The sequence below is a fragment of the Dermacentor albipictus genome, chromosome 4, assembly GCF_038994185.2.
Source record: "Dermacentor albipictus isolate Rhodes 1998 colony chromosome 4, USDA_Dalb.pri_finalv2, whole genome shotgun sequence".
Classification (NCBI taxonomy): domain Eukaryota; kingdom Metazoa; phylum Arthropoda; class Arachnida; order Ixodida; family Ixodidae; genus Dermacentor; species Dermacentor albipictus.
The window spans coordinates 93,774,237-93,789,657 of NC_091824.1; the positions used below are offsets into that span (position 1 = coordinate 93,774,237).

At 39.8% G+C, this 15,421-nt stretch overlaps 1 protein-coding gene across 3 annotated transcripts in view; it reads right to left on the reverse strand.

The window, feature by feature from the left end:
* Positions 1 to 295: 295 nt before the first annotated feature.
* LOC135920005 (PC4 and SFRS1-interacting protein-like) overlaps positions 296 to 15,421 on the reverse strand; it is a 74,945-nt gene continuing 59,819 nt past the window's right edge. For 2 of the 3 annotated variants that reach the window (XM_065454069.1, XM_065454068.1), the window contains 6 exons: positions 5,869 to 5,951; positions 5,721 to 5,791; positions 4,402 to 4,503; positions 3,330 to 3,431; positions 2,813 to 2,876; positions 296 to 673 (listed from right to left, as the gene is read on the reverse strand). In XM_065454069.1, coding sequence (XP_065310141.1) covers positions 546 to 673; positions 2,813 to 2,876; positions 3,330 to 3,431; positions 4,402 to 4,503; positions 5,721 to 5,791; positions 5,869 to 5,951 — 550 coding nt within the window. In that variant the 3' untranslated portion in view covers positions 296 to 545. Of the gene's footprint in view, positions 674 to 2,812; positions 2,877 to 3,329; positions 3,432 to 4,401; positions 4,504 to 5,720; positions 5,792 to 5,868; positions 5,952 to 6,364; positions 7,724 to 13,384; positions 13,441 to 15,421 lie in introns of those variants that run through there. The other variant, XM_065454070.1, reaches the window with a different exon arrangement.

Sequence of the window (15,421 nt, forward strand, 5' to 3'; positions counted from 1 at the left end):
CCTTTTGAAGTCATCCAGCTGATGTGGCAGAATATCAATATATGCCACAGGAGATCATTTAACATTGTTATGCGAACGAAGGATTGAGACTGGAGACTATTTAGAAAGTATACTTACAAGGTGTAGCTGCAGCGCTGGCCAGTTCAGCTGACAGCTCGAGAGCCGGAAAGCATTCGTCATACATATTCATGGTTTTAACGAACGAGCATGACTTCCCACAGCATCCAGCAAGGAACTAATGAATTCCAGGGCAGTCCTTTAAGCAGCAATGTGTGTTCACTAAAGTTCTACAGTATTAAATGATGGGAACAGTTTATTGAGAGATGGGCTTTGCAACAACACATCAATACAGTGCTACACCATACAACAATGCTACACAAATAAAGGTCATTCACGCTCTTCTGCAAGGCAGATAATTCCCATTCATCCAAACTGTACAACATGTCCTTGTCCAACAAGTCCCTTTCATGCCAAACAAAAGCTTAAGGGAGAAGGTGAGGAATAAAAAACAAAGTGCACGGGGCAACTTGGAAAGCCAGGAAGACCTATGGCGACGTTGATACTTCTTCACGCAACTCCTTAGCTGGCTTGTCATCATCGATCTGAGCACTCTCGGCCTTTGCTGTGGTTTCCTGCTTCTCACCATGTTCTTCTTCAGTTACAGGCTTGGAGGCTTCACGAATCAAAGAGAGAAAGAGAAAATGAATTACATGCAATTACAACAGCAGGCGTTGAAGTGACCCGCAAAGGCTGCATTAATAAAGGTTCTAGCACAATTCGTGTACTTACAGATGAGGAAGGGTTGGAGCGAGTAGCTGATAAACTTGCGACAGACAAAGAGGGAGTGTTGAAAATGTGTGGTGCCATTTTGTCTGCGTCTGTAGGTTCTGTCAGTACACATACATTTCGTTTATTGTGACGACAGTGAAGGTTCGATGCGGGGATGGCAGTGAGGTGCTGCTGCGAGCGACCATGTGTCACAGAAGCTGCATTTATCATTTAGGAAGATAATTTTTTTTTACTCACGGGTGGTGCGTGTATGGATAGACTGTTTCAGACCCTGCGCTATGTTATACAGTATGCATAGCAAAGTTGACTTCGTGCGCTGTGAATTAGCAATCTATTTAGGTGCAGTTTGTGCAGATTTGTTGCTAAAAGGAAACTAGTAAATAAACTTTTATTGTTCAGGCAAGGCCACAAGGGCACGTATGCTGCTAGCGAGTGGGAAATCGGAAGTGCATAGTCAGGCACTTTTCTTCGGCTAATGCAGAAGACGACTCGAAGTCTGCTCTGACTGGCTAGAACCTAGCCAGCCAAGCACAGCGTACAACTTCATAGCCTCAGCCCTGCACTACACTCGTCTGCACAAGCCTGCATGAACAGTACGTAAAGAAATAGCCCTATTAATCAACAAAATGCACCATCATGATGACAAAAGAAATAGCAGCTTACAAGAGGTGTGTTTTGGCAATTGTGTAGACAACACAGATTTCAAGAAGTCGGCAACTTTTCTTACCAACAGTACCTTTCGAAGAGACTGACGTTACATATTATTTTCAATGATGAAGCAAAAATTAAGATGCGAGAAATTTTGCCATCAATGTGTGCTTAAATTAAAGGAATAATGTAATAATCAGTATTGAAATTTAATTATATATGCCATCAATATGTGCTCAAATTAAAAGAATAATGTAATGATCAGTATTGAAATTTAATTACATATTACAACAGGTTTGCAAGCCATAGACAAGAACACAATAAACCACGAAATTGAATGGCACCAATATAGTGTCAAAGATAATGCTCGTCTAGGACTAGTGGTAGCCAGAGACAACAACAATGCTGCTGTGGAAAATAGGATATAAAAATACAGTGTGTCACGATTTAGACGTCGACATATTAACATTCACTTCATAACATCTTTAGAGGCTGATAACTGTGCAGAAGCTATTAACAGTTGAAACAAATGAGTGCATCAATGCTTGCTCTGAGCATCTAAACCTGTATTACATACAGCCAGGTGCTAATAGCAGGAGGCTACCTTATGCTGCCTTGCAAGATTCATACATCTCAAGTTTAGTGAAGCAAAAATCAAAACAGCGCTCAGTTTTCAATGGTGACAAATAAACATCTGATATCATTATCATTGATATGTATATATAAACCTCTTCTAGTGTTATTTATTTGTCTTGTGTCAGCTGACCCCGTCTTATGCCTGTATGCACCCTCGCATATTTTCTTGCCTATCAGAGAGTTATACCAACTGCAGCTGCATAGCACTGGTTTTTTCACTCCAGTCTTGAAGAGCAGTGCATGTTCATGCCTTCTGTTCAGAGACCCACTGATGCTGTTTTAGTTAAAACTTTGGAGCTTCATCTATTGATCATTTCCTAGCTGTTTGACGTTTGTTTGACTTTACTCGTGATCACGACTGATTAATCATGACAGAAAAAATGTAATCATACTTAAACTGATCAGAAGGTAAATTGTTCAACTGCAGATCCCTATTGCAATGTCTGCCAGGCTGAGTCAAGCCTTATTTAAAACGCACTGTCATACTCACCAGTTGGTAAAATAGTGAGCTGGTGCAGGTCTATAAAGGTGGCATTGCCACTGACTGTCTCAACATCCTGGCATTGCAAAGTTATGCCCACAATAAAGACAAGGTTATGACCACAATAAAGACAAGTTTCTGTGGTATTACGTAGCTCTACGTGACGAACTTGATAATCAACATATTTTATTAACATAACAGCACTCTACAGTATTCTAATTACCCAGTAGTAATTCTAATCATTGCATAGATACTTACGGTCCTTAGTTACTTCTGTCTTCTTGTGTTCCTTGTGCTCTGAATGCCGCCTTGGCTCTTTCATCTGGAAATAATCAATCAACTTTAGCAGATGGAAAGGTTAAACTGGCTGGCTCATAAATTTTGATTATATAGACCACACCAGTGCACTAATTGTAGAACTCTGATGAGTAGATAACTGACAATATAAGTGAACTGGTGAGAATACAGAGCTATCAAACATTCCATTAGGCTGCCAAGAGCTAAAAAAGATTGCAACCAAGTTTGTCTGAAGAAAAAGGTTAACATGTGTTTGTCACAGGTTTCTGCCCATTTCTGGTAGCATTAGGAAACGCTCTAGAAATAATTTGAAGATGAATGAAAAGTTTGGTCTGTTATCTCTGAATTTATGTCAGGGACGCCAGGTTGCTGAAATGTAGCAAAAGCGATCACAGAAGCAGAACTTGTCACTGAAATGCACAAATTGCAAATGTCGGAGTGAATGGAAACATGGGAAAGGAACAAAGCAGTGCCTTACCGCCTCGGCTTCTGCAGTTGGCACAATAAGCATGTTTTTGAACTTATTTAGGAGGTATTCAGCCTTTTTCTTAATTCTCTCGTCCCCAGTGAATTTAGTGCACTGGAAGAAAGAAAAATACACACAAGTGGAGGTTAATTTTAAAAAATTTCTGAAAGCACTAAATTGGCATGTCATGACTGTAAGGTGGGCAACAATGGTAATTGGAAGTGCTGTGAGTCATAATTAAGCAGACGATGATGACTACACCACAAAACTATAAACAATCTCATTTTCAATCCATGAAGGCCACCATCTTGGGCCGTTACACGTTCACACTGGCCTTGCGTGAAGCGACGTCAAATTAACATGGCCATGAAACTCTGACCGCATACATACAACCATCTTCATTCAATAGCTGGAATTTGGTTGTTAGAGACAGAAAATAGCAGCAATAACTGCCCAAAATGGCAACACTCAAACTCCTCCACAAAAGTAAGCCTGCAAGCATGACTACAGCATCATCAGCAAATAACGTAGGCAGCGTGATGCGCACGTTTAATAAACCACAGAGAAATTCTAGGCACGGTGAAAAGAAAAGAAATTAAAGCAACAGGCAACAATGTACGCATGAAGATGGTTGTACGTATGCAATCAGCAAGATCTTGTTGATTTCGTCCCTTTGCGCAGTATTGTTAAATAATCGGTAAACTGTACTTCCATATGCTCGGAAGCCTACGAAGCATAAAAGTGAAAATTCACTTGTAACGATCGGACCACTAATAACCATACTCACGGAAGACTATAGTGCCATAATTATGAGCCAAATACTGTTGTACCTGTATTGAATTAAGAACATTTATTATAACATGTTGAAAAGAAATATTATTGCCAACAACTTAATTCTTATAAGTGTGCCGAACTGTATAGGCAAATGCATTAAAACATAAAAAACAATAACAAAGGCTTGTACACTTTGCATTCATTTGCCACATGATGGTTATTACGTACTGTCTGATCAGTGATTCATCGACCGGATAGTTACCACCACACAAAAAAACCAATTCCTCTGTGATGGCACAAACATTCTCACCTTTTTCACAGTGTGAATGATGTCTTGCTCTTTCAAAAGTAATGAATGTGTCAGAGGCAGCTTGTCAAGTTCACTGAAGGCCTGAAGGGCGGCATCCACATTCTGTAAAAAAGTGATTACTCAGAGAACCACTAAACCAGAACCTTTCTGTTCTAGCAGTAGCAATGAAATTTTCAGTCTTTATGCAGGGAGTAACTCAATATAGGTGGTGCCCCAGTGCACTGTACAGCATAGGTTGATAACTCTGCATTACACGCTTGAGGCATTGAGACCAATCAACCATGTTCAATTCATTAAAAAAAATGTTGCAGCCCACTATAACATTACAGAGAGGGCATATTCAAATTGCAATGATGTGAAGCTGCATCCATGCACTTTCTAGAAAGTTATGCACAGTGCTAGAGAAAGAAAATACCCATAGAAAGTATTATTATTGTAATAGGATATACCGGGTGTTTCATGTAATTTAAACCAAGGCTAAAAGAAAAATAAGTGGTTAGCCATCACGTGGCACTCATTATTTTTATATTCTGCTTAATTACTTAATTAACTAAGATGATTTAGGCAAGCATTTTAATATTCACTTTAGGGCCAAGTACATTTTTTTTTTGCGTCGTAGAGGGCATTCGGGAACGCCCAATCCAATTTTTTTGTTGCAATGTACACGCTGCGTGGCGATTTTCTTTTTTGGCATTTAAAGAAAGCCTAAGACATATGAAATAAAACCACGTAACTGCACTCATGCTCTATCGCATTGCAGCGCTCTCAACTGCGCTTCACGCAAAAGGACCGTGAGCACAGACCGTGGCGAAGTGAGTGGCCGCAGCTCTAGGTAGTGCGTTGGCATGTTTGGCCGTGGCACACGGAAAGGAAGCGCCGTCATCCCTTATAAGCGATAGGCTCGACGCACGGTTGAGAGCGCAGCAATACGATAGCGCATGAGCGTAGTCACGTGGTTTTATTTCATATTTCGCAAGTTTTCTTTAAATGCAAAAAGCCATGCAGCAGTTGTATGTTGCCACAAAAAATTTAACGAGTCATTTCTGAATTCCCTCTACAATGAAACAAAACTCACTTGACCCTAAAGTGAATATTAAAAATTTTGCATAATTCACCCTAGTTAAACAAATTAGGCAAAATATAGCCACAACATATTAAAGATGATGTAAAGTGCATTTTGCCTTTGAATACTCTATAAAATGGATTAACATTGTTCTGGGATACACTTGTACCCACAAAGGTGCAACAGTTTAAAAATAGTGTAAAAGTACTCATTTTTGCTGGCATCCTTTTCAGAAGCAGTAATAAAGAGCTCTTACCTTGACACTGATGCCCAGGCTGTTCTTGATATCCCTATCCAACTCACAAATCCGCTTTTCCACTTGCGTTTCTGTATGATAAGCAAATTCTCAACATGATAAAGGCTTTCAGAAAAATGAAAAAGAAAAAAAAAAAGATTTTGCTTACGTTTCATTTTTTCTATTTTCTCTTTGCGTTTCCTCTCCAGTTTCTCTTTCTTCATTCTTTCTTTTTCTTCTTCTTTTTCAGCTCTGGAGTGGAAGAAAAGTAATCGTAACACAAGCCCCATGCAGCACGACACATATTTGCACCGACCATTGAACAGGCTGCTGTACTTCTAAGTGCTTCAATCATGTGGCTGTGTAACCAACTAGATGTCCATAAAATGGCAGCTAATTACTGTGCTATTTTAGTGAGCTCGTGGTTCCTCTATTAAACAATAAAAAAGTTGAAATATTTGTTGTACCTTTGCTGCAAAATGGTGCTACACTGACTATTTCTTTCAGCTTTTGGGCCTAGCAGACGTCCATTCTCTATCCAGCTTCTTGAAATACTTTTCAGACGTCAAACATAGGTGGCAGGTGTACAAAACATGAGAAGCGTAAATGCTGTATGGTAAAATATTCACCTTCTGAGTAAAGCATAAACAGACACATGACAAAGGTGCCTTCTTATCATGAACCATTTTATTTCAGAGAACATACATTGTTGATACAAAGAAGGAAGCGCTGAAATTGTGAGAATTGTGCAGGGCAACATAAATACAAGACATCTGTTTTGCCAGTTTTCTCGACGCCATGCTCTGGGAAGAGGGAAGAGATTTATGCACCTGCACCTCAAAAGCAAGCCTCACTTTCTGTAACTAGAACAGGATTTATAAAATACAAAATTCCACAAAGTACACTAAGCAAGGATTCTCAAACAATTCCACAAGCCATATCTCTGGCAAATGTCGTTTAAATCCGAGTTCACACATATTTAAAAAACGCAAAGCAACAAGCTTTTACAGTTCAAACTTGAATAGGTCCACTCAAGTGATAAGAATTTCACGCGAAAGGTGCTTTCTGCAACATGATAGTTAGCTTACTAACAAAACACACAACTGAAAACGAAACAGTAATGATGCTAATGCCTCAATGGAACTGTATTAAAATGATGAAAAGCGAACTATTCACAATAGAACTGCAAATGAACTCAGCTGCTATGGCACCAAGTAATTTGATTTGTTGATTAAAATGAGAAGAAATGAATTGAGTGGGCACGAGCTGCATTTCATATGGCATAAAAGTGAGGGCGTGAGAAAGCAAATGCAACACTACTAGCATGCAGGTATTACCCCCCACACACAAAAAAAAGATAATGGGCAACACTGTGATGTGAATATGAAAACAGCAGTTCTTTTTCCTTGCCCAAGAAAAATGTGAGATGTGGCAGCAAAATCAAACAGAAAGATCAGCTGATCCAAGAACAGGCACAAGGCCAAGAATAAATGAGTATTCGCAGCTACATTGCAGTGCCTAAGATGACAAAAGATTTCAGTGAAAAGAACACAAAGAATAGGACGAAAACAAGCCAAGGTAGCTTTGCAGCTATAAAGGGAGAACGACAAAACAGCAAACACTGAGAAAATGATGGGAATGTATGCGGAAGGAGCCATCTAGGACCTGCCTTAGCATAACACATCGGATGCCATAAAGTCGAATACACTTATTCTATTGTTGATCAAACTGTAAGCGGTTCAATACTGTGAGAAATGTAATGTCTGAAAGGGGAACAAAATAGAGGTCTGTCTGGTGAAGTAGAGAGAAAAAAGAACAAGCGTGTGGTGAAAGTAGGTGAGGAGATGGCGAGATGGTGAGAAAGGTGACGAATGGAAACACCGGTTTTCAGATCTTGAACAGGTTGCAGACGCGCGTAATGATTGCCATGAGTTGCTCATCTCGTTTCTGGTGCTCTTGGATGTACTCGTTGAGGACTTTTAGGAACCTGTTGAACTCTTCACTCTTCTTTGAAGTCCGAATCCCTGAAATCAAAACCTTGGCTAAGCATGGCACGCATCTGGACAGTTAACACGTGCATGTGTTCGTTGGCCTATTGTAAGCACCAAGGCAGCTTTTTTTTAAAGAGTTATTTTCCATTTCTTACTAAAATTATTTATTTTTAAGTGTTAAACTTTGCCAAAAAATGGAAAAACTTTTTTCGAGGTCTTTGTGTAACTAGTGCAACCAAAGGGCTAGGGAAAACATCCCCATGAGCAATGCGACAATACAGCAACGAACATTCCAACAAATAGCTGCAAGTTTGATAATATGCAGACTTTAAATGCGAGGAAGCACAAGCTGCAAGAGCATTTTGAGACAACATGCAAAATTAATTCTGCGCAAGTACATTGCACACAGTGATCTGTACTGTACAGCCATATAAACCCACAAATCATGTTTTGCATTGCTTCATAACGAGAAAATTCGTCTTCTCCATAATATTTCCAGCTTCAGCAGTGAAGGTGAATAATACATAAAACTTGTGCAGACCCAAACAGGGTAGTGAAAAACTCACAAACGAGAAATCCACTTATCAATGTCAATGATCCTACAACTGTGCAGAGCATTCCCACTGAAATATGTATTGAGCAGTGGACAAATCATGCTAAAAACAAGGTATGCAAAGAGAAAGCTGCTTGCCACAGGTCATGAAACAGAACAGACAGTCCTCTGAACATGGTAAAGTGATCAGGGTTGAAACAAAAGGTTCAGACTACGCTTCAGAGGCCTCCTATATAACTACGTGGGAAAAAAAAAAACTTTTTTTCTCTGCAACAGCTGCGCAGAATTTGGTGAGGTTTGTTGCATTTACAAGAAAAGTTGAAAATCTAGTGACTGTGGCAAGCAGATTTTCATTTTATGCTGTCAACTAAAAAAAGAAGAAAAAAAGAAAAATGCGAAAACTTTCAAAATTAAGAAAAGAAACTTGAATATAAAATTTACAACTTAGTAGCGCAGCAATAAAATGCTGCAGTTTCGCTCGAAAGGCGAAGATTGATAGCAAAAACAAATGATTAGACAGCTACACGCAGTAGGATTAGTAGTTTTACCAGCTGGATAAACTGCTGTAAACATTCGCTTACTAACAAAATTAACAAGCACAGTGTCATGTGTGCATGCACAGGCAAGCATGAACACATCTCACTCGATGACTGCGGACACTTGCTGTCAGAACGCTGGTGTGAAGAGTGGCAGCAGCAGTGAGAAAAATTCCCTTTGTGCTGTCTCTCACTTCAATGTGAATTAGGTGCGTCAGAACACAGTGTACATGAAGTCAACAGCTATCTCGGGCCGGCTAGCCATCGAACCCAGCGCAGATTGCCTCCAAGATAGCACCCATCCGGCCGCGGCCAGAGAAGAAGCAGAGACGCGTGCTATTCTACCCCCCCCCCCCTACACGTGAAAAGTCACGTGTGCGCTCCCTGCCTTCCTCCCTTGCGCGTGTGAGAACCACAATCTTTCTCGGCTCCCCCTGGCCTGCTTTTCCTTTACACGGAACCTCACGGTGACGCCGATGGCGGCAGCAAAAATTCATCTGGAGCATCTATATAATTGCTATCGCTATGAAAACAATATGACAGTTTTGTAAAATGCTCCTAATAATACACGAAAAAGCAATTATTGATGTGTAATACACCATTATGAAATATACCACTAATTTGCGAGTAGGGCTTCTGCAAAACCCTCATAAACATCGTAACAATTTCATGTAAGCTGTAAATTCCCATATCAAATTTGTCCACATTTTACAGAACTGTCACATTTATTTTTGGCGCAGAGCTACGAATTTGGAAACATTCATTTTGAATTCTTTTCTTAGGCTAACTACTTTTGGGGAATTCAAGCCAACAATTCAAGGTCTTAAATGAAAATTGTGCTTTCTAGAGTCACTATCATTTAACCTTCTCAAAAGCAACCAATTTCACTCATATCGGCATAGCATAGCATTTTTATCATGACGGCATTTCTGCATTTTACATGCACTTGAATAAGTAAATATGAGTTGACCCCAAGTTCAAGCTTCCTCGTAAGACATTTAAAGGGAACTTGAAGTGCACAAGATCTGTGAAAGCACGCAAGCACAAGCCTGACATGCACTTTTTATGCAACGAGCAAGCTGGAAGAAATGGCAGCAAGCTTATCAATAGGATCATAGTAGAATTATAAGCACTAGGTCTAGCAGCCGCAAGGTCTCCATCCTCTAGTGCGATCTTTGCACATTAACCGAGTGATAGTAAAGGCATGCCCCAAATCAAGCAACATAGATCACAGCAGTTCACAAAAGATTTGAGTTAGCTATCCATACAAGATAGAAAGACCTCTGTAGCATGTGCTACACTGCAGCACGGTCAACGATTCGGCAAAAGAAGATGATAAATACACAAAACTATAGTTCTTTTTTTTAAATCTCATTTTCTTTTGCCTATTTTTCCACATTACCACCTTACCACAGTGCACTGTGGTAATGCACAGTGTTGTAATGTGTCCCAAGCTGGCCCAGGTCCTGACCTTACCCTGGTTCATCCTCATAAAACTGGGCTTGCATTGATTCTATCTATAGGTCACCTTCGTACTGTCTTGGCTTTCCATGCTGTACTATATATTTTGTGTGGCCACGGGCTCAACTTTCATTTTGCCATTATTTTGATGACTAATGCATGTTCTAGAAACTCTGTTTTTCAAATATGGCTGCATTTCTGATAAAACTGCATGATCTCTTGCATTCCAGGCATGCGCACAAACACACACAAGAAAGCTGTAACTCAAGTTCCTGATCGGAGCAAAAGCCATAACATAAACTGCAGAAAAAGGCCACAGTGTTCACTGCCACTGAACACACCAGAATAGAAATGCATGTGTGATCAAGTGCAGAGGGCTACCACGACACAGATGTGCAAGAAAGCATGTTCACGGGAATGCGAGTACAGAGGAGCACACTATACAGATAAAGGGCCAATGTTGTAAACAGCAAGACCCATTAACAGAAAGAAAGTGGCTGGTTGCACTTGTACAAAAACTTTGGCAGATTCTTGATGCAAGCAAGAGTTGCAAATTTTAAGCAATAACGCAGCGGGGGGGGGGAGGAAGAACAGTGCCTGGAGCCTGGACAGAAATGCAGCCACGCACTCGTATGGCAAGCAACAAGGCTAAAGGTTGGAGTAGGTTTGGTGGTTTTAGCCCTTTAAGTGCTGTGGACGAGTTTTACTTTGCTATAATTTATCTTGCAATAATACTCAGGATGAGTCTATCTAGTCCGTGTGTGTTTGGGTGCTCTTTGTAAGTGCTGGTAACAGGCTGGTCTCGTCCAATCCCCTTAATTGTTCCGGAAAGTTTTATTTTTGGTTTCTAGAGGCCCTATGGACTCCAATCGTTTGGCAAAGACTTTAAATGTGGCAGCTGCAATTTGCATGTTGCTGCCCCCTCAGGCATACATGCTATTCAGATACAGGCCTTACTTGTCTAACGGCACAGCACTTTGTAGACTTATTTTCATCTACAGCAGGCAAAGAATATCCAATAAGGTGGTGCATTGTCTGTTGCAAAAGTCAAAGCAACACTGGCCCCAATGAAGTCAGTAAAAAACACTTGTGGTGTAAGGAGTGTAGTGTGGGAGTTTGCTTCGTACCGTGTTTGAAGACCTATCATATGAAAGCAATGCCCTAATCCTCCATAGCCACTATCCAAGAACTTCAATTTTTCGCATTTGCAACCCATTCTTAACAAAGGTTTGCTCTAAAATGTAACTGTCGCATAGGGTGGTTGCAATGGAACTGAATTTCAATCAACTATGAAATTTCTACTAATTGTACACGGCTCATGTTATTTCATATTTTCAGACACAAGATGCAAATCAACTGCTTCCATAATGTGTGCATTTCAAATCTGCAAAAAAAATTGTTATCCTGATGTGCAATAGAAAACAATGTCACATTCTAAAAACTTTTTTATATCTGCCGGCACTTAAGGGTTAATGCTGACTGCCACACACTAAAGCTTGTACTAATGCCGTGGCACAGCAATGATTTCACGGTGATAGTAGTGTCAATGCTCTCCATCAGCGTTTCTTAACAATACTCATTATTCATTCCACTACTGCAATCTACTCTGACAAGGAACATGTGCTTACCTCGTAGCAACAGTATGAACATGTATATCCTATAGGAGCCAACTGCATGTTGCTCTATGCTAAAGCAACAAATTATTGCTAGTTCTTGAGATATTCTTCAAAGCATGTACCTACATTTTTCAAGTTGTCAGTTCCACAGGGCAAACAGGGAGACGTAAATGAGCTTTAGCTGCTCTTCTGGTCACACAGTGTCCCCAGAGAAGCTAAAAGCCCACATGCCTTTAGGCACTCCTGTATCTTCAATGAAATTCATCACAGCACAATGCCTTGTAGCACAATCTTGTTCCAAATGTAGTTCGACAGACTCTCCTCCCATTTGCAGCAAACATTCTTCAAACTTAAAAAGCAATATTTAACTGAGCCTGAACAATTCAGTCAAAACTTGCTCATCTCTTGATTTTTCTGATGGCCAATACCAGCAGTAAAAAAAGCTAAGAAAATAATGCCTCACACTTTCTCCACTTGAAAAGCTTTCCTTAGGCAAGCAGGCAAGAAATGGCTCCACGTGTAATTATATATATTAATTAGTATCATGAATCAAGCTTGCGTAATTATGCTTTCTTATCATACAAGCATAGTTGCAGTGAGCAGCACAAAGTATGTGTGCCAGTGCTCCTATTGTAATTAATTACATATTCAGCTGTGTGAGAGAGAGAGAAAAGAAAAAGAAAAACTGGCAAGATCGTTAATTTTAAACCACAAGCACCGCCCCAAATTTATGCAGCTGTTTCCTTCATTTTTCAAACTTCCTGTGTTTGTGGCCAAACACAATGCCAGGTGCCTCTGAATCACAGGAATGAGGCACATGACATGGCAGTTGCTTTTGTATACTGCTATGGTCTACACCCAATACAGTCTCAAGCAATACTAATGGAACTGCCTACATGTCCAGTACATAATTTTCCCTCCCATGAAAGTCATTATGTGGGACTGAAGAATCAAATGTCTTGCTAGCAGTATTGATCTCCATCTCCTTACAAAAATCAGCCGCGCCAAGACTGTCTAATCTTTTCAGTTAGCCTAACATACTGTAATGCCAGGATAAAACGATGAATAAAAAAGTAGAATGTGTACTCTGTATTTCCATAATTTACCAGTGTACATGACACTGTCGTGATTCAGACACAAGGGGCATATAACACGCCTAGAGGCAAGCTAAGCACTGATGGCTGTGTTATAATTTACATCGAGAATGTTCTTATATTTATCTCTTTCTCTCCAGTGTTTCAGTTCACACAGGCAAAAATTAATAAAAGTGATTGGACCCCCATGAGGGATAGAGCAGCAATAAAGATAATCACATGCACAAACACAGTCCCTGTGCCAGAGTGATTAGACGAGCGTGCAACTAGCAAATCAGGCATGCACAGAACACAGAGCCTAAACAGGCACATACCTGTCATATCTTTACAGGGACATGCAATGAACACACAAACATACACACACAAATATACACACATGTAAGGGGAAAAAGATGAGGGGAGGGTTAAAAATTTGTGGAAATGGCAGCACTCACCATTTTCTTCATAGCGCCTCAACTTTCGCTCATAATGTTCTAACGGGTTGCTACTTCTGCAAACAAAAATGACCCTGTTTTGGTGGAAACGAACTGCCGCGACCCGGATTTGAGCAAAGCAGAAGACAAAGAAAACCACTGAAAACGAGAGCAGTGACAGAAGTGCCAAGCACCTTCCACTGAAGGCACAACAACATTGCTTGGCGGAGAGCAGGAACACATCGCTTACTACTTGCCAACGTTACATGCTAGCATTACAAAACAGTGTTTTGCCATTAGGAACAAGAGCACTGAGACCCAGTAAATGAATATGGTGAGAGGTACAAAATTTACATTTGCAGTGAAGCCAAGATGCTTGTATACAAGCCACACTTATGAAATAACATTAACAAGAATATTTACAGGACTGAATGGCAAATGAACGAAAGCATACAACTGCATTCAAGCAGTTCGAACAGAGCACATCAACATGTAGTGTCATTTTTTGTTAACCACATTACATAAGACTACATACCACCCTACAAAAAAATTTATGCGCTTCAATTAACTTGGAACAAGATGAAAATGAACACACAAAGCTTCTAGGTAACTGCATAAGAGAGAATGGGAAAAAAAGTAAAATAAATAAATAAGTCAATAATCAGGATCAACTCGTAACACACATTCTCTGTCCCAAAAAACTTCCACAATGAATCCTTACTTTTCAAAGTACTGCTGCAGAGGGTATAAAAAGGCACAGTGTTATCAAATGCACAACAGTTAATTATAAACCCAGGCGAACAACATTTTTGGAAACGAATGACCAGAACAATGTATGCAGAATGTTCTGTGTAAACCAAAGCCTCATATATGGACGTTATGCACTTCAAGCTTTCACAGACCCATAAATACATGCAGGTGACACATGCGAGCTTTGTCACATTTGTGATTGACCCAGCTAAGAACATTAAAACACTGAACATGTGCGTTCAGATTCATTGTAGTAATAATAATAACTAAAAAAAAAGATAAATATGCAGTGCAGCCTCATAGAGTGTGAAAAGAGAAAAATGTGTTACCAAACTGACTGCAATAAATACGCACTTCATGTAATAGCGAACCCAGCCATTGGAGATGAAATGTCTCTGCCCAGAAGGACATGATTGAAGCACATAGTAAAGCAGCCTGCTCTGTGGCAATGATCCTTAAAGACTACCAAAACACTTTTTACACTGCAAGCATGCCCTCAAAAAACAAAAACACACGTGTACAGATGTGCCCCATAGATTTAGCTAACCGAGAAACCTGCTTAATACATTCACAAATAAAACTTTAGGCCTGCATTTATACTGCTAGCGTTAAACTTTGCCATAGTGGACTCTTGTAAATAGCTCTTTAGCAATAGATGACATTTTTTAAACAGATCATGAATCTTTCTAACACCGAGTAACTGGTTGACGTGGCTCTGTGTACAGCCTAAGCCAATAAGGCAGGGTATTCATTAGTCTGACCTCACCAACATCTCCAGCATATCAGTACAGTTTGTTCCAGCTCACTGATGCTCAAAGTTGCTGTTGCCTCAACACTGGAGGCAACCTTAGGCCAAATGCCAATGCTGGTGTTGTTGCTGTTTCCACCCTAGCTTATTATTGGCTACAGTCCCATTTCAGGCTGGCCAATTCTTTTGTTGCATGTAAATGCGCAAAATGAAATGAAAGAAGAATATGTTTAACTCTATTGTTACCGTTAGCAGTGTGCTTATTTTCAGTGATTTTATGCTCTAACATTTTATTTCATGACGTAGCAGTCGCAATGTATACTGCGATACATAACATTATAACCTGATCACAGTTTTTTTTTCTGACCACTAGTTTTTTTCAAAGGATGCATAGCATAAATAATTGCTCAGCCAATTTTTTATAATATTTAAGTGAAACTTTAAAGCAGAACTTGAAAGAAATTTGTTATTTTCAGCTCAAGTCATTAAAGTAGAAAAGATCTAAGATGTACAAAAATATGCACCTGGTTCCTAGTTCCCAACTTTCCCAAGTCAGATCA